Genomic DNA, 27,870 nt, shown 5'->3' with positions numbered 1-27,870 from the left:
AAATCGACTGCCTCCTTCTTTAGACAACCAGAGTTGGTGACTCTAGTATCAGCCTGAATAGGCCCAGGCAAGACAACTGCGGTGCAATCAGGCTACCGACTATGACAACTGTAATGGAACTCACATGGAGGTCAGAGGCGAACAACTACCAACAACATTGATTTTGACTCCACACTGCCAGTCTGAGAGTCCACACAACACCTCAAATAGATCAAATTTGCTGAGGCTGTTTAAACGTGTTTTTTAATTTATCTAATGTAACATCGGAAGACATTCTAGGAGTTGAATTTAAAAACCTTGGTTACCTGCAAGAGCAGAAGAGAGTTAACAATAATATTTTTTAAATCCCCCTCACTAGCGGCAGATATTCCAACGAGTAAGAGGACTTTTGATGTGTGGGGGATAGAGCTCACGAAACCAGCAGTCCCTTAATATCCTCACCCTATGAGGGCCTCAGGAGAACAGTTAAGGTTGCATGAAAGCGTATTCAGTATTCTTAAAGGGGCCGGGAACTCCCAACGTAAGCTGCAAATATCAAGCTCCTATTCCAATGAAAAAGGTCCAGCGAGAAGAATAGTCCTAGAGCCAACTTACAAATCTAAACACAGAAATGACTGGACCTTGCTATAAGGTACACTTTCGCGCAATTTTAAAAATCTTTCCTAGCCCAAATAGTGATTCACGCCAGAAAAACCTCAAAAGAAAACCAACCATAAACCTGATATTATGGAACGTGGCGAGTTTATTGAAGCTACTTGAATCTCCAGTTGCCATGTCATTCATCCAGACAGCAGACCTCCTTTGCTTTCAAGAAACATGGGCAATACAGTCCATCCTAATCTCGGGATTCCACAGACTGCACCAGGCTGCCACATGGTCGAATATATTTGTAAGAACCTCAGGCGACCTCTCAATCTATGCATCCTTGAGTGTGGATCTGAATGTCAAACTCTCGAAATCCAAGACAAAATGATACGGTTAGCTATCATGCAAGGTATGTTTCTAAATGGCAAGCCTCCGAAGGCCCTGTGGGTTAAAGTATACGTCAATAGTTTTGGTGAAAATCACACAGATTGGCTGTTCCAATTACGTGACTCTCTTGAATCTGTGCTCTGCGGAAATACAACTTAAAAGTCATCGAATGTGGCAACCAGATGCTTCGTTGAGAGTGCTGCTAGCAGGCGGACTGCTGTTGTTTGCTGGACTCAAGGTACCACAAGCCAGAGGGGCCACGCCTTCTACCCTGACCACGCTCCTCCCATTGGAAGTGCCTATTTAACCAATCACGTTATTTGCTCCGCGGGATGTGCGCGGGCGCTCCAGGCGAAGCCCTGGCCAAGGGTGGGCCCATTTGAGCCCGTTCGAGACTGGAAGAGGCTCGGCTGAGCCCCCCCTCTGAAGCCTGGGATACCAACGTTCGCGCTGCATATCAGTAAGTGCACCTAAAGAACAGTATGTAAATGTACAGGAATTTATATAGCGCAAATCACCAAGCGGTTTCTAAGCGCTTGCTTAGGGAACCCGTCCTGGTATTCCCCTGTGAGATAACCCCGGCAGGGTATCCGCAAGGTGAAAGCCAGGCATCCCGCCACGAGGGGCCGTTGTGGAGATTAAGCAAGCTATTGCCCAGAGTCGCAGAGTGTGAACCCGTGAATCGAGTAGGCACTGGAGCGAGAATTGTCGAGTCCATGGGCCGAGCAGGGAATTGAACCCTGATCCTGGGCTGACCTCTGCTTCCAGGTCTCTCTCCTCTAACCAGTGAGCCACACTTCTCCACACTTCTGATTCAATTCAAACTACTTTCACTCTATTTTGGTGTAAGTGCACTCACACATTATTTAAATGGCTGCAGGTGAGAATAAAAGGAGGAAAGGGGCCGGAATGGGGCATGTCGCAGGGACCCTTGATCAATTTATAACCAGGGCCACATCTGTGCTCGCGCACGAGATTGCTATCACTGAGCGATGTTTGTCCCTGGAGCCGATGTTTGCAAAACAATCATCTTTGGGGGGGATTGTGAACGCGCGCACGCTGGAAAATCACTGTCAGGGCGCATCTGCAAGGCCGGGCCCCATTTTGGGAATGAAAACCCACGGCAAACTTTGACGTCACCAAACAAGGTTAGAGACCTCCCAAACTCTCCCCTTCTAGTATGTAGCACACCACCTGGAACAATGCAGAACAAAACTGTGTGCATGGTAGAAATCCACAAAGAGCCACCCAACTTACAGACCAAACTCATGGAGCACGTGAGGAGGGGCATCACAAAAAGGAAAAAAGCCCAAGACCTCAAACTTACAGGGAGAGCTGCCACACACAGATCCATCATTGACTGAAGTCTCTGAAGAAATTGATCCTGGATCAAATGTAATAGCTAGGGGTGAAACTGTAACTGGCCCGCTAGTGCCTGCACCAGTGCTTGATGAAATATATTATTAAAATAATTGAAAATAGACTGAAGAAACCGGAAGAACTGATAATGTCATCTTTGGGAGGTATTATAAATGAGATATCAGTCTGGGACAGTCAAAAGGAATTAACGAGGGAGGCAGGAAGGGACCCAGTTATGTATCCTAGCCTCATAGACCCTCCGCCCACAAGCACAGTGGTGAATCTAATGGGAATAGTAAATGAAAAGGGAGGGACACTAAGGGGCGAAAACATGATGCCTTCAGAGACACATGGGGTAAGTAATACTAATGACAAAGACGGGGATAAAAATGTAGCAAGGAAGCGGTGCCCCCACCTACACTTACCCCCGGATTGTACGCCTTATGTAGTGGTTTTGACAGGTGTCCCAGAATTGGGAGAGGGAAAGGCGGACCGGTACGACCAACTAAAAAATAAGGCGATATATTGGTTAAACAGTAACAGACCTTTTCCCCGAGATGTAATATGTAAGATCCTCTTCATAAGGAGAGTGAGTTGGGTAGGAGGAAGGCCAAAAAATCAAAGAGGAGATTGTATTGTTATTAACTTTAATGACCCTAAGGTGGTGGATCACGTCTGTGAGGAAGCCCGGACACACCAACGATCCTCCATTGTGGCTAGGAATCTCAGTTATTTTTGTATGCCAGCAGACCAAGCATACAATCAGAAGAACTCCGAAGGCCACATGGAAAAGACCGGTCATCCTGGATGCGGAGGAGGAGGGTAGGGGAGGGGAGGGTGAGGAACGAGCCCTTGGTTGTAGCATCAGGAGGATGAAATCTATATGACCGGCAGGCTGTACCAGCATGGAAGGGGGTGGTTCGCCACTTCCATTGCATAACAGATATGCACCACTTGATTGAGGAAGACACCTTAGTGAAGTTGATTGACTACAGAGGGAAAGGTCAGGTCTAGAAAGGGTGTTAGTTGCGGCTTCCCCATACCAAAGATTACAAGATGAGGAGCAGGAAAGAGGAATTGCAATAAATACATACCAGTCGGTCTAAAAAATACCAAGACTCCTAGAGTTGGGGTATCTCAGGGAACCTGGAGGTCAAATACTGGCAATTGCTTAGGTGTAAGAACGCCAGGGAGTACCATAGAACTAATATCCTGGAATGTACCTGGCTTGTCAACTAAGTTTCGGAACCAGAAATGGTTGGAACAAATTAACAAATTTAAAATAATCTGTTTCCAAGAAACCTGGGAAGTAGAGCACTCCAACTTTCACCTTGCCGGATACAAATCGTTTGGGATCTCCGCAAGCAAATCCAGCGCTTGAAGGGCGAGGGGAGGTCTTTTAATATTTGTAGATTTGCGTGTGGGAGGGGGGTGGACCGACCTGAACTGGAACTCAGAAAATATGATAGGCCTGGGGTTCAGAAGATGGGACCTTAATATAATTTTGGTGAATTTCTATAATGCGGGAGGTAACAGAGTGACAGAGCTGGATGGCAGACTAAGCCGGATGAGGGAGCAGAAGCAGGGGCAATTGGGACCTATGTTTTTAATAGCAGGGGATTTTAATAGCAATTTATGCCCCAAATTGTTACCGATCAAAGACGTTTGGAGTTCATGCAACTTAGAGGAGGGTCCACATTTCGAGCACACAACGGAGGGAAAGGAGCTGACCAGTGTAATGGCAAATCACATGCTCGAACATACAATGGACTTATTGGTGGTGGAATTTAATAACCCGATTACCCCGACCTTTAAGGGGAGGGGTTGTAGCTCCTTCATTGATTTTATTCTCGTGTCCCAGTTGCTTAAGAGGCGGTTACTGGGATTCTCAATTGAACTGAGGGGTTTTAGTGATCATAATCCCCTAGTACTGTCCTTAGCAGATCCAGTAAGAAGGAGGGTCACTGGAAAGGGAAAGGGGCTCAATTTAGTAAAAGCCACTGATCAAGGCAGGCGACTGAAATGGGCACATATTAATGGGGAAACATTTTACAGAACACTAGTAACAGAAGGGAAGCAACTCTTAGAGGAATGCTTAGACCTGTCAGTGGCAGGGTCGCAGTTAGTGGAGTCATTTGAGGAAATGAGCCACTTAATTGATAGCCTTTTAAAGACAACAGGTGCAGGTAAGCTCAAAAATGACCACAGATGGTTTGACAACAAATGTTCCACCGCACAGAGAAAATTAAGAGCAGCCCTAAGATGTAACCCGAGGGATAAATACAGGGTTACGCAGCGCAGACTAAATTACAAGAAGGCAGTCAAACGTAGGAAGGGTGCCCTCCAGACACAAACTTGGGAGGACCTGAGAGAAGCAGCTGAAAGAAAAGATATGACCACCTTTTGGAAGATAATTAATAATCCCTGCTTCCAAGATGAGAACAGTTCGGAGATAGCCTGTAATATCCTCCTGGAACAATGGGTGGAGCATTTCAGAGGACTCTATAACCGGGGGAACTGTGAGTCATTGCATAACGGGGAAGAGAGGGAGAAGGTAATACTTTAGTTTTCCCTGGAAGAAGTTATCGCTGGTATTTTGGGTTTGACCAGAAATAAAGCGCCAGGTCCGGATGGGATTCCTCCAGACCTTTTTCTAAGCCAGGTGGACTTATGGGCGCCGATTTTAACAAGAATAAGAAACGCTAGTATAGCCACACGGCTCCCTCGCTCGTGGTCGACGGCCACAATTGTCCCCATTTTCAAAAAAGGGAATAGAGATAATGAACTCTCCATCAACCCCGACTCATAAATAGGTGGCCAGGCAGGCTCTGAGACCTAGGCCTGAGGTTACTGATTGACAGGTCACAGATGGGGTGGCTCGTAGCCGGCAGACAAATGCACGAACAGGGAATTCAGATCAGTCCAACAAATCGGCACAGTGACTCCACAACGGTCCAGGGAAATTTGCCCCAAAAAAGCACATGTCCAGAGGACTACACCCATTCTGAAAGCACCATAAAGCTAGATGCCATATACAGTTAGGAACACACAGCAATCACATGCCCCTCATGCTGGACAACTGGCCAACAGTGTATCCACGCAATGTCAGCACCCACCTGCTTTTGTCATCAGGACCTTATTTATGGCTCCAAGACAACGGCCCACACTCTTTACCTAAAAAGGAATGCTAAAATAGTTTTATAATGCTCGCAGAAAAGTATACAGCACTCTCAGATCGATTGCTCTTTGAGACAGTCAACCTGCCCAGTTTCTATCACTGTTCTCCTGGCCGAAATGTTTGATTACACCAACTGTTCCTGTTTTGCCAAACGCCTCTTGTCTTTTGTTTTTTTCAACGTAAATTCCTTTTCGAGCTGCAGTTGACCTACAGAGGGACCTTAATGCCTTGCATAGGTACAATCAGGACAACAAAGTGGTGGCTAATGGTTCCAAGACCAAAGTATAAGTCTTTGGTAATTCAACCAAAAATCGAAGAAGCTGATAACAACAACCTGGATGTTAAAAAGCACCTTACACACACTGCAACAAAGGCGAAAGCAATTATAATTGAAATTTGCAAACTAAACAATATCCTGGAAAGCCCTCCCATTGTCCCAATAAGATGAGTAATTGCAGCAACCCGCCTTACAAGGATCAGGTAAGGCCATGAAGCCTATTCTGGCTAACTAGTCAACATCATGGATAAGTATCAGCTCAAGGCATATAAAATGGTCTTTAGACTTCCCACATATCTCCAGAGTTCCTTAATAAGGCTGGAATTCAGCCAGGAGGGTCAGACATGGAGTCCTTCATAAATTACTCCTATACTATCAAAAAGGCCGCCCCCAATACCATGAAAACCCTTCTCCAGAACATCTTTGCCCAAGAATGGAACCCCTGGTTACTATATCTTTACAAATCTATTGCCACCCTTCAAATCGATAAGTCAGTACTGGACAGTCTGCAGCTCTTGTGTGCTGTCATCAAAACACCAATACTGAAATACTGTCCAAGGTGTGTGACATGGATAAACTCAGTGAGGGAGATTTACGAGTTCTGGCGCATCTCTGCAAATCAGCAGCAATGCGCCAGAACAGATGCAACACACAATTCCCTCCCTGCGCCATCACAAATGCGTCACATTTATAATGCGGCGCATCATGGCGCAGGGATAGGGCGATGCATGTCGCATCCTATGGCATAAGGGCGGCGCATTGCTGGAGTTGTGTCGCAAGCACAACGCGGCTCCAGCAATGCTCACGGGCGCCCTCTGCCTAACATGTTGCGTCACTCCTTATGCCTACTTCAAGCAGGCGCAGTGTTTTGACACAGAATGGACTTAAAAGTGACTCAGTAAAATCTTGTAGATTTCACTGTGTCACTTTAATGAGGCGTTCCTGTGACGGAACGCCCACTCTGTGCCGGTACGCCTACATGAAACCTGCGTCAGTTTTCATGTGGTGCAGGGCTTTACAACTTGACGCATCTCCCTAGATGCGTCCCGTTGTAAAGCCCCCCGCAGCATGGCGCTAGCTTTACTCCGCCGCTGCGTCACAGAAGTGAAAGTGGCGCACGGGTCTTATAAATCTGCCCCAGAAAATCCAAACGATTGTTAGCTGTGGGGCAATCAAATGCCAGTGTTCAACCGGACTGCCTCGGACCTCGACCATACCTCAGTTGTGCCCTCTGGAATGTGTGCCTGAAACAAATAATGTTTGTCAGGCTAATGGGTCTACAATCCAGAGAAGTAAACCCCAAGTGGCAGTCACTCATTAAAACTTCCAACTGCAGACTTTGTCCCTACAAGTATTAATCATTTAATCACCTATTATGTTGCTGCCCGGCACTCGTGAACTTACTCTGTACATTGCCAAAACCACTGTTCCTTGCGTACCGAACAAGAACTACCCGCAATAAAGCCACAAGCCTGGTGTTCACTCTCATGGAGCCGATGACACAGTCGACACTTGGCAAATACATCATCCTCATGCATAGAAGAGGTGCCTAATTGGTCACACTGCACGGGAACTGTTGATTACAGCTGTGCATTTACAGGCTGTAATCACAGTAGGTCTGCCCAGCTGAGTATTCGGCCTCCGTGCAAGCATGAGTACTTCCAGACTTGTTCAGTCCGGCTGCAGAACATCCTGCACCGATGGCTTCCAACCAAGGACATCTTAAGGATTTGGGGGGCCCTGCACCAAATGTATTTTGGGGCCCCCTGTTGGGAACAGCTTTGAAAATATGATCCAATTTCAGCTCTTTCATGCCCTCTTTGGCCAGGTCACTGTCAGCGCATAGGCACACTAGTCCAAATTTTAAATGTGTGTACATCTCATATTCAGGGACAGTGCCGTGAGTTTTCAATATTGTACTACAGCAACAGTTCACTAATATTACTCCCACTTCTCATATGTGAGATCATGGTTTTTCTAAAAGATAGTTTTTATGCCTGTTCCATGAAACATAAACACAACATTTTCCCTCAAAATGTCTTTAAGAGACTCACACATCACCCACATTAAAAATAAATGAAAGGAAAATGGTATTCAAAACAATCTGTTTAAGAATTATTCTAGTTAATCAGGGCAAGACTCTGCAGAACATAGCTGGCTCTATCAGGGGCCCCGTGAAAGGCTGAAAGGCTGGGGTCCTGGGCCAGAGCCCTGTGTGTCCGTGCCTTGAGACGTCTCTGCCTCCAACTGCTGCTTAAGAGCTAACTCCAATGTGCTAGCCCAAAATAACTTTCTACACTAGCGCAGTCCTGCGATCACTGGACCACTTCAGTCTGTATCTGCTTGTGATGATGCACTTTACTGCTTAGTATCCACATTGCCTTTTTCCTTCTCTCTTATTTAAAGCTATTTCCTTCTGTCTCACTTCTCCAGGTCTTCAATCTTAATCCTCCCCTGAAGAGCTTTGCCAACGCCATTTTAATATCAAATGAATCATGGTTTTATTGGTGTCCGGTACAATGCGTTTTATTGCTCTAATGCCCAACAAGCTCTTAAAATTGTAAAGACTTTGTTTAATCATACAATAAAATATTCTGGTTAGTGATATCAATCACTCATTGCAAGTAATTTGTGTGCATGATATTGAGAAATCAGGAAAAGGGGTGAAAAGTTAAAGAGGTAGATTGTAGGTCTCCAGGCTAAGATTTCATTGTGAAAGGTGGTTTGAGAGACAGTGTGGTGGGGCGGAAAAGGTGGCGAGAAGATTACAAAGACATTGTTTCATAATAAGCAGCAAGCATTGTTGTAAAAGTAGTCACATAATTACACTTCATGCATGTCATACTCACTCAAAGGTGCTTTTCAATTCAATGCTGCTGTCCCTGTTATCATATTCTTGCTGAGCGACCAGCTCCGGGGCTGTGTCCAGGATCTTGCCATTGTCCACCAGGAAGTCGAGTCTCAAAACCTTCTGAATTGTTTTATCATGTGTGAAGTTCAGATTATCGTACATATGATAATTCGACCCCATCTTCTTCGCTCTGTCAAGCCATGATTCTTCCTCATCAGTAGGTAGTGGACCTGAGTACAACATCCCATTGCTTCCAACACACCAAAGATCGCCTTCATAGGAACACCCCATGAAAAAGGAGAGAGCCTCCCAACCAGATCTTCCAACTTTTTCTTTTAGAAGATCAGCTGAGCCCCCTTCACTTTTTGAGGGGACAATTTTATAAAGTGAACCTTGCCAAGAGGCATAAATGTTGCCTTCTAGGTCAGAAAAGATCGCATCAGGAAAATAATACTTAAAACTGCCTAGGGCAGTGGCGTGTTTATGGATCCAGGATACATGTTTGTTGTTAGGTTCAGGGCCTTTAACTAACGACCCGGCAAAGGTGGTTACATAGAGGACGCCTCCCGGGGTGAAAAAAGGGAATTTCACCTGGTCCCAATCACCTCTTCCGATACACTTTGCCAACTGGAACCAGTCATCCCACCGTCCTGAAGGTGTTGGTCCTTTGTAAAGCTCGTGCCCACGCACAACAAACATCTCACCTTTGGGATTGAAGAAAACATGTCTGACATTCTCTAACTTTCCTAATTCAATGGCCCGTTGGTGGTAGTTGTCCCCCTCTGCGGCTGGAGGTAAGCCAATCTTGCAGGTTTTGTGCTCGTCAACACAAAACAGCACGGTCTCTAGAATGAAAGAGAAGGCACCCATTATCCCACAGTCCTTCAACAGGCTCTGCACATGAGCTCATGTTCATTTATATATGGAGGCCATTGTAGCTATGGGTGTCAGCAGGACAAGCTGATACTCATGGAAGCACACTGATCCAGCCTCCCTGTGAGCATATCATTTACTTCTCTGAATTAAATGTCCATCTTCAAATTACATTTGATTAAATGTTGCATTTACTGTCATTCACATACGGGTGACCCCAGAACACACGCAAGGTGTCTGATTGTCTAGGTGAACACATGCAAAGTGTCTGATTGTCTAGGTGAACACATGCAAAGTGTCTGATTGACTAGGTGAACACACGCAAAGTGTCTGATTGTCTAGGTGAACACATGCAAAGTGTCTGATTGACTAGGTGAACACACGCAAAGTGTCTGATTGTCTAGGTGAACACACGCAAAGTGTCTGATTGTCTAGGTGAACACACGCAAAGTGTCTGATTGTCTAGGTGAACACATGCAAAGTGTCTGATTGACTAGGTGAACACACGCAAAGTGTCTGATTGTCTAGGTGAACACATGCAAAGTGTCTGATTGACTAGGTGAACACACGCAAAGTGTCTGATTGTCTAGGTGAACACATGCAAAGTGTCTGATTGTCTAGGTGCACACACGCAAAGTGTCTGATTGACTAGGTGAACACACGCAAAGTGTCTGATTGTCTAGGTGAACACATGCAAAGTGTCTGATTGTCTAGGTGAACACACACAAAGTGTCTGATTGTCTAGGTGAACACATGCAAAGTGTCTGATTGACTAGGTGAACACATGCAAAGTGTCTGATTGTTTAGGTGAACACATGCAAAGTGTCTGATTGTCTAGGTGAACACATGCAAAGTGTCTGATTGACTAGGTGAACACATGCAAAGTGTCTGATTGTCTAGGTGAACACATGATTGTTTAGGTGAACACATGCAAAGTGTCTGATTGTCTAGGTGAACACATGCAAAGTGTCTGATTGTCTAGGTGAACACATGCAAAGTGTCTGATTGACTAGGTGAACACATGCAAAGTGTCTGATTGTCTAGGTGAACACATGCAAAGTGTTTGATTGTCTAGGTTTTCAAAGTCAGAATAAACAGCAAGACTTGTGGTCATTATACTTTCGTTTCTAATCCTAAAACAGATCAGTCCTCTATACATTCTGGTATCACATACTGAACGTTCTTCTTGTGCATGTAAAGTATATACTTCTTTTTAGTTATCAGAACTGTGTTCACATTTTAAACTGGAATGCAGCAGGTCTGGAAATCTGAAATCTGATAAACTGGGGTTACATTTTATGTCATCTTTTGGTATTATTTGTTTCCACAAAACTTGGGCCCTCATTTACATGATTTTGGCTCGGGGCAGTGCATCAAGTCACCGTACTCTGCTGCCTAATTCAAAGTGAAAGTGCAGGAATGCACCGAATTTATGCAAAACGGTGCATTCCTGCCCTTTCTTCCTGCACAATTGGCAGCCCACTGCCAACATAGGCACACTTGCACCATGGAAGCGGGCCTGTGTTGTAGGCAAGATTGTTTTTGTGCAGGAAGGGGCATCTTCCTGCATTGAAATAATCCTAAAAGGAAATGTCTGCTTTCTATGAGTGATGCAGCACACATATAAAAAGAGGAAAAAATTAGAAGAAATAAAGATATTTTTCCTCGTTCCGCCTCACCTCGGAAGGCGTAAGGATTTGGGGCTTCCCCACGTTTACTTGATTTTTTTAATCTGGGGCAGTATCAAAATCCATGGGTGTTGCATGGGAAACAACCACGGCAAAACCCATGGAACGCCACCCGAAGACAGAGGAAGGAAATGCAGCAATTTGCACTGCATCGCCTCACTCAAGATTTATGAGGCCCCTCAAAGCCATGCAGGATGGCTTTGCGTGGCTTCTTAAATCTTATTCAGAGCCCTGCCTCACGCATGTACCACTTTACATGGTGCAGAAGTGATGCAAGTTTAGCTTAAATAACCTCCTGGGTATGTATCTAACTCTTTATTGTGGAACGGTTCTTGCTCATCTAATGTACCAGTTGTTCCTTCTCCCGCTGGTCAGACCGTAGGGAGTAAATGCTCCTTAAATCTCCTTCAATATAGAGTGAACAGCAAAAGTTTATACTAGTTCTCCTAAGTTGCAGGTTGTGGAAATGTGTCCTCCCAAAACCGCTTGTGCCCTAATGATGAATTTTTACACTGTCAATTGCTCAACTAATCATTTGACATAGCAAAACGTTTTACATACCTTCTTGAGGGACTATAGAGGCAAAGTGTATCTCTGGTCTTTTATCTTCTTTCTGGAGACTTTAATGCGCATCTCTGTAGGTATTTTATTCAAGGGCATCATGGCCAGTTTTAGACAGTGGATTTCACATGGAGCACACAGGCCCAGAGAAACTATTAAGTGCTAATACTCACGAGTTTTCTCTTGAACTTCCCTTTGATAAGAATATTTCTTATCCTGATCCTCCTGTCCCACCAACTCGACTAGGAAGAGGAAGTACATCATTATATATTTTATTTTTGTGTCTGCTTTTTTGGGTAATCTAGCATAATCTACCCAAATACCTAATTTAATGCTTATTGGTCAATTTCCTGTTATATGTATTGAAGACTGACCTAAGATAAATAGGAGAGGACCTCACAAAGGAAGGGTCCTCCCTAGAACTACAGATGAAATGGACTAAGCCAGAAGGGGTGAATTTTTTGGTCAAACGTTTCTCTTCTAGTGCTCTAGCTGGTGAGATTTGCCTTAACAAGAATTCTTCTGAACTAGCAAATACTTAACTCCTTTGTATTAATTTCCTTAGTGATTGCTCGCCTTTTGGCTACTCCATGTAATGGTGGCTATGCTCCATTGCATAGGTATTGTGATAGCAAGTGCTCACCAGCACATCTGTAACTAATGAACGCCTTAAGGATTAGCATAGAGATTGAGACTAGGTCACCCATGTCAACTTAACTATAGGGCAGAGGTTAAGAAGTGGGAGAACATTCTTAGAAAGAAGCTTGGCATCATCTTCTTCTGGCTAGTTGTCTGTCTAATACTAGTTCTACATTTTGGGAACTTATGAATCTTTTTTCATTCTGATGAGGGTTTATTCTCTAGGCACATTCCCCCTTAGATCATGGGTTAGTTATTTTAGTAATTTCATAACCACTTGGTACAGGTGGATGTCTCTTTTGGCCTAGTAAAACACTTGGAGGGTGCCTTTGACCATCTTATTCCCATGACAGGAGGTGAGTTAGGCAAGCTTCCAACTCTATCCGCACTCCTGGTCTAAACCACTTATGATGCTGGCATTCCAAAAAGGTGATAGGTCCAACCCTGGCTGTTACAGACCAATCTCTCTAATGGATTCTGTTGTTAAAATATGTGGGGAAACACTTTAGAATAGAGTCACGGTCTGGGTTGCTAATAATATCATAGAGGACATACCGTATGGTTTTAGATCTTGTCAGGGAACAACTAACTAATAGTAGATCCTGCAGATAAACAAGTATGTGTTGAAAAGTCTATCCTCATCACCTTAGGCGTCCACTCAAATATAGTTTCTTACTTGCGGGATCTGCATGTTAATCTGTCAGCACAATAAGGTTCATGAATGTTGGTTCCTGAACTGATTTTTGTCCCTATTAGGGATCTCTGACTGGGCTGCATCCTAGCCTTTTAATTATTTTCTCCTAGAAGCAGTTGTGTTGCTGCACTACTGGACGGAGGCTTGGTATCTATAAGGGATATTGGACTCCCATGGCAGTGGGACAATTTTGTTAAAATTATGGACTCCTTCTACCTGAGGACAAATTATTCCAAAACTTGATGGCGGCTGGGCAGAAATCCATATAGACCAGTCAATTCAGTGTGTCAAGTTGGACCCTATTGAGGGTGGGTGCCTTCCCCTATTTTGCCATTTTACTTGACACAAGAGGTACATGTGCTTCTTCTATAGCTGCTAAGAACTCCTATTGAAGATAGATCGAGGGGAATTTTAGATTTTCCGTGAACGTAGAAAAAGAAACCTTTTAGGTCTAAGCTACAGATATACCATGTTAAGCTTGTACCGGCCCTGGTTTGTAGAAGAGTTTGTAAGTATCTTGGTCTCCTATTATAGAAAACTGTATTACTAGATGTTTGTTGAGTTTACGTAATTTTATCTCAGCACATGTTGCACACCAAGAGGTGGAGCTTCCATATCTTACAGGGGCAACGCCTTTGCACCCCCTGATTACATGGATTTTGATATGGATCCAACCTGAGCCTTAGCTCAATAGGGTAATTATTCAGAATCATCTAAAGCTGAATCAGGCTATGACTATTCCTTGGTTTGCGTAGTTAAACACCTCAATGGCTGCTTTGGGTCGTCCAGAGATGTTTAGTGTTCCGGACACCTGAATAAAAAAGCACATTGAGTGACAATGTGGAAAGCATTATGGAAAGGGTGCAGTGAATTGCGAAACCCTTTGTTCAGGGGTTTATCTGATCTTACCTTTGGTATGCCTAGCAAGCACTGTCATCTGTTAACAAGGTTTGGGTTTAGTTTGATCTAATGTGGCAGATTTCTTGTTTTTTCACGCACTACAACAAGACAACTTGATGCACTGTGCTGCATGAAAGGGAGAGGGCGGGAATACACCATATTTAACATTATATGGCATGGTCGTGTCCTCTCCTTGCCCTGGTGCACTTATTCCAGACTAGCGCAAATGCAGGCACCCTTGCGTCATGGTGTAAGTGTTCCTGTGTTTCAGATAGAATTGTTCTTGCGCAGGAAAGTACACCCTCCTGCAGAAAAACAATTCTTAGAGGCAATTTCCTCTTCTAATTGTGCTGCGTAGCGCAGAAAGAGGAAACCTCCAGGAGGAATTTCTCCTTATTGGGCCTCTGGTTGGAAGACGTACAATTCTGATGCGTTCCAAGGTCTAGCAGATTTGGCAAACCAGGGAAGGCATCAGAATACATTGGTGGATGTGTGGGAAAAGCCACGCTCCACCCATATAAGGCCTTCACCATACAGTGTAACATAAGGCAGCAATTTGCACTGCTTTACGTGACTAAGCATGAGCGAATTTTGCGGATCTCGCGTTCGCGAATTTTGCGGATTTGCGGATTCGCAATCCGCAAAATCCGCGAATTCCCGCGAATTTGCGGATTTTTTTTTTTTTGTGTTCGCCCGTGTTTCTGCCAGTTCGCGAGGGTTTTGTACACTTTCGCAAATTGCGAACTTACCTGTCGGGTCGCAAGTTTCGCGAACTTGTTGTTTCTACGTGTCCAGCCTGTTTGGGACACTCTTCTTCATCACTGCCACTCTCTGTCACCACTGCCACTCTCTGACTACTCATGCCACCCTCTGGCCCACCCATGCCACCCTCTGTTTCATCACCACACCCTCTGGTTGTCCAGTGTACATTATTTTCGGCAAAGCAAAGCACACCTTCCCTGCCTCAAGTGACCTGAATTAATTTGGGGCTGATTAATGTGTCACAGAATATTTTTTTAGCTGGCACCTGCTTCCTTAGTGCGCCCTGATTAGTGATCTTTTGCACTTGCTAAGTGCTTTCATTGTTGCAAAATTAGTTACAACACCTGCCCTGCCCCAACTGACAATAATGAATTAGGGGCTGAATAATGGATTTTAACTTCCAGCCTGGCTCCTGCTTGTCTCCCTTAGCTGTAATTCAGGACCTTTGTGGCATATGTGTAACTATTCTGAGGTTCAGAGCAGGGTCACATAATAGTTTCAACTGGCAACTGAACTCTGGAGGGGCCCCTCAGGAAGCACTACAGGAAATGGCTACTAATGATGAGCCTGAACTTTTGAACCTGGTAAGTAGTTACTTTCAGTTTTGCTAAGATCGTATTTCTGCAATTTTGCACTTATTCGCGGGGCGCGAACTCACGCGAACTCACGCGAACAGTGCGAGCAGTGCGAGCAAAATCCGCTGCTCGCGGATTTGCGGATTTTGCGGGAGATTCGCAAATCTCGCGGATTGCGGATTTCCCGAAAATCCGCAAAATCCGCGAGCGGAACGGATTTTCCGCCCATGCCTATACGTGACACCCGATTTACAAATCCACGCAGGGTGACCTTGCGTGGCTTGGTAAATCTGATTTTAGGTTTTGTGTCGTGCTGCACCACGATGTGTCCCGCAAAAGCGACACAAAACAATAAAGAATGTGGCCCGATGTCACAGAGATCTATTTCTCAGAAAACAGTTGTAAGCACAGCCTACAGCTGTTTGTACAGAAGTGTTAGCAGAGAGTCCACTGTCTGAACAAGTTATATCATGCACAGCTCAGTCTCTGAAATCATTGAATTATGCATATTTTTCCACATCATGTTCAGAGGTGTTTGTGGATGGGCCATTCTTTCAAAATATCCTTTTTTCACTCTGCACAGAGCTGTTGGCAGAGAGGTCAGCCTCTTGCCAACGCCTACTACTGTGCAGCAAGGCAACTTGATATGTTGCGTGAAAGGGAGACATCAGAAATTCACCGTATTCACAAGGATATGGCACATTTATAACGCTTCCTGGAATTAGCACACTGTGTGCTGCATAGCTCCAAAACAGGCACCCTTGCTCCATGGTGCAATGTTGCCAGCTTTACAAGCAGGAAGGGACACCTTCCTGTCCAAAAACACATTTTAAAGTAATGTTCCTTTTTCCATGTCCGATGTGGAATGCATCACAAATAGAAAACGAAAGTAACAAGGAGAAATAAAAGTACTTCTCGTTACCCCTGGGTCTCGGAGGCATACAATTTCGATGCAGTCCCAGGTTTACAACTTTTTGTAAATCTGGGAATGTGCCAAAACACATGTGAAGAATCACTCTCAGCCTCCTGAGCTGCACTCACATCACACCACACTTTAAAAGTTCCCCATTCACAAATGAGCACCATTAGAAATCCTCATCCACACTTTCAAGGCACTACGTCACACATGCCGCCCAACATTACTCAACAGTTACATCTAATTTCAAAAACCTTTCAGACAGTTCCACCCGTCTGGACTCCTATTTTCTCAAATTCCTTGCATACGGAAAACCAGATCTGGCAGTTGAGCCTTCGTCTGCCACGCTCCTAAAGAGTAAAAACAACATTCTCCTCCTCATTTCTAGAATTCTGCAAAAAACTGATGACCTGGATTTTCAAGTAGTTCAACTAGGTCCTAGGAGTGCCTAGACTCACCTCAGCGCCAGGATACCTTTCTGGGTGATAGTGCGCTCTATAAATCTGCATAACATATGACAGAGGCTTAAAGGGTTAGTGATCTATAGGTTTAGCACAGAGTTGTGATTTGTGCATAGGTGAAAAAGCCCTTGTAGGAATTTATGGTTAGAAGGGAATGAAGGAGGGTTTTGAAGAGATGAATATTGCTTTGCAAGTGAGTGGTGGGTAGTGTGATTTAATTTTGTTTGAATGATAGGTGTGTGTTATTATGCGTGTGTGTGCATGTATATGTATATAGGCTTGTCCTGCTGAGGGCCTGTGTGTGCATTTTTGTAAATGTGGTTGGGCCTTGGTGAATGTTTTAAGTAGTAAAAAATACAGCATTTTTGACCCTCGGCAGAACCAGTCCTGAATAGGCCCATACAGACAAGTTGCCCTTGTCCTGTCTGTCCTTAGCCTCAATGCCCAGGCTGAGATGCCCCAAGGGAAGAGTTTGTAAAGGCTAATAGTGAAATCATGTAACCCTCTTGCAGCCTCTTAGGTTTACCTGCAGGCCTATCCAAATGATTGCCCAACAAACACCAAAAGAGAGCACCATGTGGAGGGTGTGTTCAGCTCTCTAATCCACAAGCTGTGCCTGGGAGAGCAGGAAGGAAAAGTGAAAATGGAGTGGAGCCAGGCAGGAAAGAAAATGAGTCTTGAAGCAGTAAATATCTTATTAACAGTGGTCAGAACTGCACACAATTCCCAGTCTTAAGAATTAACACAAGCAAAGTGTATCACCAGAACCACTGGTCTATAGCTCAAAAGGGCACTTTGAATGTAGTCAAATGAGTATAGAGCTATTAGGCTGACCGGAATTACACAGCTATTAGGCTACAAAGCAGCCTCAGATAGTCAGCAGATGCCTGTAAATGGAGAGCCAAGAGGGCAGGAGAAACAGAGGTAAAGTGGAGGCTGAAAAGAAGGTAAGTAGAGCAAAGAAAGGGAAACAGAGCTAGAAAATGGAGAGGGACAGAGGGTGGAATGTGGACTTAGAGAGGAAAAGGGGGTGCAGATCGGATTATACAGAGATGTAAAACCGAGGCTGCAAAGCTCAGGAAGCAAAAGACTGAATGGAAACAGACACATCTCCATTTGAATACACTTGAACAGATACGAGGTAAACCCTTATTGTATGGGTCTGTATTTCTTTTGTCCTCTGACATTGTTGACCATGTCAGACAAATATCTACACTTGCCAGCTTCGTAAAAATATAAAAAATATATTTTGGGACCAGCTGGTCTACCTAAGAAACTTGGTTTAGTAACAACAATGGTTCGCTCAGGAAATAGTTTGTGCTCCTACGCTTCTAAAGAACAAGTTACTTACCTTTGATAATGCTTTTTCTGGTGGATAGAGTATCTGCCTGTGGATTCCTCCCATTATGAATATCCCATGCGCCAGCATTCCCTGGAAACTTTTTCCTAGCTCTCCAGGCCAACGAGGTTGTCACAATGCCTTGGATCCGCACGCTGCTCTGCATGATGTCACTGGAGTCATAAGAAGACCACGTCGGCGTGATGACGCCAGTTCCACCCATTTCTTCCGTGCCTCCGAGGCAAACGGGCAGACTGACCATAGAGACATTGTATACATAGTACGCAGTATTCATTTAAATACACAAAGTGAAATCGGGAAGCAAAAATTTCCTATAAGCCTACACAAAGGCAAATAGAGGCAATACAAAATGACAATATGAAACAACCATATTAACCAATACCTCTTCTAAGGTATAAAAGGGTGGACAACAGGGAGGAGGGTGGGTCAGTGAGGAATCCACAGGCAGATACTGTATCCTCCAGAAAAGCGTTACCGAAGGTAAGTAAGTTGTTCTTCTGATCGATACATCTGCCTGTGGATTCCTCACCTTATGAATAGAATCCCACAGCAGTCAAACTCACAAAATGGCCGTCCCTCCTCACTTCGTAATCCAAGCAGTAATGCTTCGTGAAAGTGTGGAGGGAGGCCCAAGTTGCGGCCTTACAGATGTCCAACACAGGAAAACCCCTGGACAAGGCAGAAGTAGACAATTTAGCCCTGGTGGTGTGAGCTTTAATGCCTTCAGGAGGCTCCTTACCAGCCAGAGCCTAGCAGATCTGGATGCACAAGATGATCCATCTGGATAACGTGCGCTTGTGCACCGCCTTGCCCTTCATTCGTCCAACGTAGCCTACAAAAAGCTGATCATCCTGTCGCAAGTCCTTCGTTCTATCCAGATAGAAACTAATCGCCCTCTTAGGATTCAATCGATGAAGCCACTCCTCCTCCTTGGAAGGATGAGGGGGAGGATATAAAGTAGGGTAGTGTTACATTCTTTATTCATTTAGATTATATTGTCTGTCTTTTCATGTTCTCTGGTTGCTGGAGCCTGGAATATATGATGCGTGCCTGCATCTTACATGTTGGGTTCCAGATTCCATGAAAAACTGTTTTTACTGAAGATCTACATCGTAACAGACGTGCTGTGCTTCTTCTGCATATCTTAAAATAAATATATGGATTCATCATATATTCTGAGCATTCATTATTTTAATAGGTAGGTAATGGACTGTCATAGTTGGAAGGGAGTTACCACGCCCTGGTCGTGAGGACCATCCTTTCAGCATGTATGGTCAGAAACTGAGGTTTTGAACTCAAAGCCTAAAGCTCACTCATCCTCCTGGCCAAGGTGATAGCCACAAGGAAGACTGTTTTGAATGACAGCAGTCTCAAAGGACAACTCTGCATAGGATCAAAAGGAGAACCCATTGAGAAAGTTAAAAGTAGATTTAAATACCACTGGAGCATATTGAAGGAAGTGGGCTGAAACATGTTAGTAAGACCCTTAATGAACCTTATCACAATTGGTTATTTAAAAAGAGACAGCAGATCAGGCAAGCAAAGAAATGCTGATAAAGCCGACAAATATCCTTTAACTGTAGCTACAGCACAACCTTGCTGGGCCAAATGTAACAAAAAACAAAGAACATCAGAAAGATGAGCTCTTAATGGATCAATAGACTACTCTCCAAACCATTTAACAAATTTAGACCACCTATCGAAGTAGACAGACTTAGTGGAGTGTCGTCTGGCCGATAATATACCATCCACCACGGCAGGCAGAAGAGAAAAAGAATTCAGGTTGCCCTGTTCAATCTCCAGGCATGAGTTTGCAGGCTCTGGAGGTGGGGATTTAGAACCTGCCCCTCTGACGGCAAGAGGAGGTCTACCCTGAGAGGGAGATGGAGCGGAGGTGAGATGAGAGGTGAAGAAGGTCTGTATACCACACCCTTCTTGGCCAATCCTGGGCGATCATAATAACTTGGACCCAGTCTTGTTGAATCTTCCTCAGAACCTGAGGAATCAAGGGTGTGGGAAGAAATGTGTAAAGGAGTTGTGAGCTCCAACTCAACTGACACACGTTCCCCAACGCCCCCTGCTTCGGAAACTGGAGACTGCAGAATGACGGGTAGTGGAAACAGGTCCACCCGAGGAGTCCCCCACATCCGGAAGATGAAGCCTCCAATTGTGGCCAGAGGAGAACTGCGGACTGAGACTGTCTGCACGCACGTTCAGTACCCCGGGCAGATGATTTGCCATCAATCAAATCCGATGGTCCTGAGCCCAGGACCAAAGCCGCAACGCCTCTGTGCAGAGACGGCACAACCCTATTCTTCCCTGCTTGTTGATGTACAGCATCAAAGCAGTGTTGTCCGTCAGGACTTGAACCGACTGACGGCGAAGGGAAGGGAGAAAGCCCTTCAGTGCCAAACGATTCGCCCGCAATTCCAGAAGATTAGGATTAAGCAATCTTACCTCTGTAGACCAAAGACCCTTGATCTCCAGATCCCCTAGATGAGCATCCCACCCTAGGGTAGAGGCATCTGTTATCACTGTGGCCACCAATGGAGGAAGATGAAAGGGCTTTCCTTGAGACAGATTGCCCTCCACGCTCCACCAAGAAAGATCCTCAGCAGCATCTCTGGAGATCCTGACTGACTCCCTGAGATCTCCGTTGCGCTGATACCACTGCCTGTGGAGATACCACTGGAGCACCCTCATGTGCCAGCATGCATGGTTGACCAACAGAATGCAGGAGGCGAACAGACTGATTAGGCGAAGGACCTTCAAAACCAGAACAACCACTCCATTGTAAACCAAGGAAATAATTTCCTGAAAGTTGAGAATCTTTTGTGGAGGTGGGAAAGCTTAACACACAGTGGTATCCAGTACAGCCCCTATGAACAAGTTGCTCTGTGAGGGCGCCAGGTGAGACTTGGACGCATTTATCAATAAACCCAATTTGTTTAACAGCTGGGTTGTTACCTGTAGATGATGACAAATCCTCTCTGGCGACTCTGCGGTCAGCAGCCAGTCGTCCAGGTAGGAGAAAACCGGAATCCCCAACCTCCTGAGATGGACAGCCACCACATCCATCACCTTGGTGAAGACTCGAGGTGCAGTAGTAAGACCAAACGGAAGAACCGCAAACTGGAAGTGTTGCTAACCAAAAGTAAACCGGAGATAGTTCCTGTGAGACTTCAGGATTGGAATGTGAAAATCCGCATCCTGCAAGTCGAGGGACACCATCCAGTCCTCTTGTGGAAGCGCCTGAAGAACCTGCGCTAGGTTGAGCATCTTAAATCTCTCCTGCTTGAGAAACAGATTCAAGATTCTGAGGTCCAGGATAGGATGTAACCTACCATCCTTCTTGGGAATCAGGATATACCGGGAGTAGCATCCCTGACCCCTTTCCTGCTCCAGAACCACCTCTATCGCACCTTTTTGTAACTGGACAAGAGGCAGAAAAACTGGGAGATTGGGAGAGAGGGGATCAGAGAGAAGAGTAGGGGGTATGAGACGAGGTGAAGGAACAAGGAGACGATGGGGTGGGAGAGGGGGGTTAAGGGACTGAGCGAAGGATTGGAATAAGGCACAGAAGTGAAGTTCAAAGATGTAGAGGTGATTTTCAGATGCTTGGATGAAAATGTTTCCAGATTTGAAGATGGAAATATCAATATCACCAGGAAATGAGGAAGAGCAAGTGGTGGAGAGTTACTGATAGGGAGGTGCCGAAGAAATAGGCTTTTACATTTTGAAGGGCGTTTGGAAAAGAAGATGTAGTTAGTGATTAAGGAGGAGTTAGGGCTATTATGGTAATCTGCAAATAAGGTTTCAGGGTGGAGACTGAGGAGCTTGTATTTGAATTTTTTTTACCAGGCTTGGAGAGATGGGAGGGGTAGAGGATAGACCAAGAGTTGGGCCAAGTTTCAAGATAGGCGATACTGAGGTGGAGGGGGAAAGAGAGAGGGGGGGCATGATTAGGAGAGTATGTAGAGAGAAGCAAGCAGATTAAACCATAAGATTAGCAGAACTATGGAAGAGATACATTTAGCCAAAGCAAAATTACAACAAAGAAATGGGGGAGAACAACATAAAAGAACATCCTATGGGGGGGGGCAGCATAATCAAATAAAATAAACAACAATAGACAGCATAGTAATATAGAATAAACAACAATAGTAAAACACGTCCAAATGTACATTCAAGGATTAAAGCTAAAAATGAGAAGGATGTGAAGTAAACTAATAATGGGAAGGATGAGAATCAGCTAAAGAGAGTAAACACCAGCGAAATACGGTGTAAGCTGCGTAAATATCTCACTAAAGTTACATTTGGCCAAAAGCAAATAACAAAATAGGAAATGGGGGTGAACCATACAAGGGAACATCATAAAGGGGGACAGCACAATCAGACAAAATTACACAACAATAATAAAACACATCAAAAGGAACATTCAGAAATTAAGATTAAGCGTGAGAAAGATGTGAATAAGGTTAGGAGTGAGATAGATGACTAAAGAGAGTAAACATCAAACGAAAAAAGGTGCAGGCTGCATAAATAGCATACTACAGGGTAAATACAAAATAGGAGGCACCTAATCAATAAAAATACATACACAAATGATGAATATCCCAACATTCTGTACAGTGAACTACAAAATGAGAAGCAAATAAAGGCAAGGTAGATGGGGGTGTGGTAGGGGTGTGGCAAAAAAGCACACTAAAATATACTATTGTATAGTGTAGGGATAGGATTGAAAGTTAATATAGATGGGGATAGAGTTGAGAGGTAGTGTAGAAGAGAGCATCTGAAAGGACAGACAGCGAGCTTAGGACGAAAGCATGGGCAGGATAGTTGGGGGTGAACAAAGATGAGAGAGATAAAATATAAGATAGGGATAAAAGGTGAAGAGATGGGGACATTTTAAGGTGAAAGAACAACAGGATTGAAAATCCAGTGGAGTTATAGACGGGGCTCCATTCAAAGATGGCCACCAATTCACGATAACTTACGGACAGCATAGACAATCTCAAAGAATATCATTATATTAATAATGATAAGATTAATAAACTAGAAATAAACTATAGAGCAAGAGAATGTACAGAAATCAACACAAAACATCCATGTGCAAAAAAAAAGAAAGAAAAAAGCTGTCTAGGTAGAGAGTTCGAGTAGGGAGGAATGATAACTCAGGATGAAGGTGCGAATATAGTCCTATTTTAGTGTTCATGAACTGGGGAGCAAAAAGCCAGTGAAGAGGTAGGAGAGGAGATTGTGAAAGGAAAGAGGCCAGGGACAAAATGGACGCTAGAGAAATCCAAGATATTCTAGGCGATCGTGCAAAAGATACCATTGGCAGAATGGAGGTCAGGTAAACTCTCTATCTCCCCCAAGGGACTCGAAAATACAGTCAGGTCAGGCATCCGAGGTGGATATCCAAAGTCATTGCCATAGCCCAGGAACTCCGCTAATAAAAAAACACTTCGAGGACTGTGTTGCAGATCGCCACAGGGGCCAAAGGCAAACAATCACCGGTGGCTGGGAGTGAACTAAAAGGGATCACACGTTCTTTTCTTCTCCCCCTCTCTCAGTTTGGGAGCAGCACAAACCTAGCACCATTAGGAGATACCTCGGGCTCACCAGAAGTGGAACGCCACATTCTAGGCCGCCAAAAGTCCTCTCTTCACCCGCTCAGGCAAGCGCATCGGGAATGTGATCATGAGAGTAAAGTGATAGTGAAAGTACCCCCCATCAGAGACGCAGATCACGCTTCTTCACCTGGGCATCTGCGGGGGCAGAGAGAGATCTGCACAGGCGAGAACATGTCACAGGAAAAACTCACAGGAGGTGCCTTGGGTGCAAGAGGTCAAGTTATGATCTGCCGGCAGCGAGAGGAGGCCGACCCTCGCATCCCCGCATGACTGGTGGTGTGACCCTGGCCCCCAAGTCCCCTGGCAGGTCCTGCAGTCGTTGAATCAAGCCCGAGATGCAGGGAAGGCAGAGGGCAGGCAGAGAGATCCTGAGGGTCGAAGGAGGGGGCCGACCCCTCGCCGCCTTGAACTTGGCACTAAGCATGGGCGAATTTTGCGAATCTGGCGTTCACGAATTTTGCGAATTTGCGAACTCGCAATCCGCAAAATCCGCGAATTCTCGCGAATTTGCGGATTTTTTTTTTGTGTTCGCAAGGATTTCTGCCAGTTCGCAAGGATTTCTGCCAGTTCGCTAGGGTTTTGTACCAGTTCGCAATTGCGAACTTGCATGTCGGCTCGCAACGGTCACGATTATGTTGTTTCTACGTCTGGTTCATCATCACAGGTTCCCAGCACCCTCTGTTTCACCCCTGCCACCCTCTGTTTCACCCATGCCACTCTCTGGTACATCAATGCCACCCTCGGGTTCATCATCTCTGTAGATTATGGGGGGAAAAAGCAAGCACACCTGCCTGCTTCAACTGACATGAATTAATTTGGGGTTGATTTATTAATGTGTCACTGTTTTAAAATTCCAGTCTGGCACCTGCTTCCTTATCTGTAATTTGCTTTCTGTTGCAGTGCATTTTTTTTCCAGGACCTTTGTGGCCTACTTGTAGCTATTCTTTGAGCCTGCTGTGAGGGTCAGAGCAGGGTCATACAATTGTTGCAACTAGCAACTGAACTCTGGAGGGGCCCTTGTCAGGAAGCACTACAGGGAATGGTTACTAATGATGAGTTTGAACTTTTGAACCTGCTGAATGCTTTTTTTGTGTTCGCAAGGAATTCTGCCAGTTCGCAAGGATTTCTGCCAGTTCGCGAGGGTTTTGTACCAGTTCGCAATTGCGAACTTACATGTCGGCTCACAACGGTCACGATTATGTTGTTTCTACGTCTGGTTCATCATCACAGGTTCCCAGCACCCTCTGTTTCACCCCTGCCACCCTCTGTTTCACCCATGCCACCCTCTGGTACATCAATGCCACCCTCTGTTTCATCATCCCTGTAGATTATGGGGGGGAAAAGCAAGCACACCTGCCTGCTTCAACTGACATGAATTAATTTGGGGTTGATTTATTAATGTGTCACTGTTTTAAAATTCCAGTCTGGCACCTGCTTCCTTATCTGTAATTTGCTTTCTGTTGCAGTGCAATTTTTTTTTCCAGGACCTTTGTGGCCTACTTGTAGCTATTCTATGAGCCTACTGTGAGGGTCAGAGCAGGGTCATACAATTGTTGCAACTAGCAACTGAACTCTGGAGGGGCCCTTGTCAGGAAGCACTACAGGGAATGGTTACTAATGATGAGTTTGAACTTTTGAACCTGCTGAATGCTTTTTTTGTGTTCGCAAGGATTTCTGCCAGTTCGCAAGGATTTTTGCCAGTTCGCGAGGGTTTTGTACCAGTTCACAATTGCGAACTTACACCGCACGCCGCAAAATTGTATCACCAAGAAAAAAAAATCCGCTGCGTGAGAATTTGCGGATTTTCGGTAAATTCGCGAGCGTTCGCGGATTGCGAATTTACCGAAAATCCGCAAAATTCGCGAGCGTAACGGATTTTCCGCCCATGCTTACTTGGCACCGGGTGAGCCAAGCTCAGAGTGTGAAGTTCACAGGGCTGTCAGACCCAGTGGTGCGCGGTTGGATGGCGGAAGGTGCGGTTTTGCAGCAGCCCCAGGACGCCAAAAATGAGATTGCAGGAGGAGCCCCAAAGAGCGATGGAAGCAACTCGAATTCAGAGCCATCCGCGGACATCGGTGGCCATGTCGATTCTGGCTGTGCAGCACTGTATTTGTTGATGTGTGCTTAAATGTTTGGTCGTTGCGTGGCTGAGAACTTCCGCAAAGTGTGGGGGTAGAGTAAGAGGTTGTGCGGGGGGCATAAGCAGGGATTTACACACAAATTGGGATCCTGAGCCCCGTAGCTTCTTAGGCGACCTCTTTTCCGGTGGCCATCTTGCGCTGGGAGCACGCTCCCTGGACTTCTATGGGAGTCCAACTGAACCGAGTCCGACAGCATACACCTGCATCGTACTAGGTCGGACTGCAGGAGTCCAGATCGGTCGGAAAACACCCCGGATCCGTCTCAGTCCGAGTGCTTTCCGACCCAGTTCGAAATCGGCCCCTTAGTGTTGGCTACTGTCTTGTTGCAAGCATTGCATTCTAGTAGAGAACTACTGGCTCACATACTAGCTCACATTTCAAGGACTGCATCCTAGTAGAGAATTGCTGGATGACACTTCAAGTACTGTATCCTAGTAGAGAAGTACTGACTTGCACTTCAGGTATTGCATCCTAATAGAGAAGTACTGGCTCTGACTTTAAGCAGTGCATCATAGTAGATAAATGCTGGCTCAGCTTTAAGTACTGCATCCTTGTAGAGAAGAACTGGCATGTTTTTTTAAGTATTGCATCCTTGTAGAGTAGTACTGGCTCACACTTCAAGTATTGCATCCTAGTAGAGAAGTACTGGCTCGCAATTCAAGTACGGCATCCTAGTAGAGAAGTACTGACTCACACTTCAAGTATTGAATTCTAGTATAGAAACACTGGCTCGCGCTTCAAGGATTGCATGCTAGTAGAGAAGTTCTGGCTCGCACTTCAAATATTGCATTACAGTAGAGAAGTGCTGGCTTGCCATTCAAGTGTAAAGAACAAGGGAGCGACCCCACTTGCAAGAGACAGGGTACCACAAGTACAGACACAGCTAGATTCTCTTGGAACTGTTAGAATTGCCTCTATTCAATGAATATAATCAGTCATACACATCTCATATATTCAGACTACCACACAACTCAAATGGAACACCATGAATTGGAACCCCAAAACCAATTGCAATATACACAACGATAAAGTGCTTTTACTCAATGTTAAAAAATAGCATATTTATTCAAATAATTTAGCTTCAATGAAATACAATTAAAAACATGACATTTATACAATAAGAAAAATGTAATTTGCAAAGGATACAAAAAAAAATCGCAGAGGATAAAAACAAGCAATAAGAGACAGACAAAATGTGAACAAATTAGATCATATTAAAGTAACTTTAAATGGAATCCATATATTAATAGATCTCAGTCTAAAAGACTCATGGTAATCTTAGACATCAGGAGGTTCTGTGGATGCAACGTGTTACACAAAAAGGGTGCTGACGCGTTTCGGTGGTATGAACTTATAGATGTACCACCTTCATCAGGACTCTAACAATATTCGTCTCTCAATTAGTTGGTATATAATTCATAAGCCTTGTACGTATTTCATTAAAGATGGAAAAATGTACCCCAGAATAATTGTGCAGATATATCGGGTCCTTTTACCAAATCACTAAATGACGAATGATGTCGCAATAAGAGGGGATCTCCTGGGACCTCATGACAGACCTAATATGCCGTCGTGTATACTCTGTTCAGTGTTCAGAGCCATAATCTTTCATCGTTTCGATTTCGCATTCATAAGTTTCTATGAAAGATAACTGGTCGATGTGGGTTCACACCCTGAACAAGTATTCTTTTGTATGGGCCATCATATAAAGTACAATGTGGTGAAAGGCTTCCGCACCTGAGTGTAGAGAGAAAATAGTTTCAAAAGCGTCCCGTCCTGTCATCACGGCTTCCCTCTGCCTTCCGGAATGTTGGCGACTGTACTGCATCCTAATAGAAAAGTATTGGTTTCGCACTTCAAGTATTGCATCCTAGGAAAGAAGTACTGACTCACACTTCAAGTACTGCATTCTAGTATAGAATCACTGGCTCGCACTTCAAGTATTGCATCCTAGTAAAGAAGTGCTGGCTTGCACTTCAAGTATTGCATCCTAATAGAAAAGTGTTACTGCATCCTAATAGAAAAGT

The 27,870-nt window shown here is 44.7% G+C and overlaps 2 protein-coding genes across 5 annotated transcripts in view; one reads left to right on the top strand and one right to left on the bottom strand.

Annotated features, from left to right (window-relative positions):
* Positions 1–27,870, top strand: part of LOC147726079 (uncharacterized) — a 602,042-nt gene that overhangs the window by 212,294 nt on the left and 361,878 nt on the right. The window lies entirely within an intron of this gene.
* Positions 1–27,870, bottom strand: part of LOC147726080 (uncharacterized) — a 58,737-nt gene that overhangs the window by 25,954 nt on the left and 4,913 nt on the right. The window contains exon 3 of the mRNA XM_086960190.1: positions 8,636–9,482. Within this exon, the coding sequence (XP_086816316.1) occupies positions 8,636–9,482 (847 nt within the window). The remainder of the gene's footprint in view (positions 1–8,635; positions 9,483–27,870) is intronic.

Source organism: Lissotriton vulgaris, chromosome 3_1, assembly GCF_964263255.1.
Source record: "Lissotriton vulgaris chromosome 3_1, aLisVul1.2, whole genome shotgun sequence".
NCBI classification, from domain to species: domain Eukaryota; kingdom Metazoa; phylum Chordata; class Amphibia; order Caudata; family Salamandridae; genus Lissotriton; species Lissotriton vulgaris.
The sequence above is the reverse complement of the archived record's forward strand: the minus strand, read 5'-3'. Positions and strand labels throughout refer to the sequence as shown.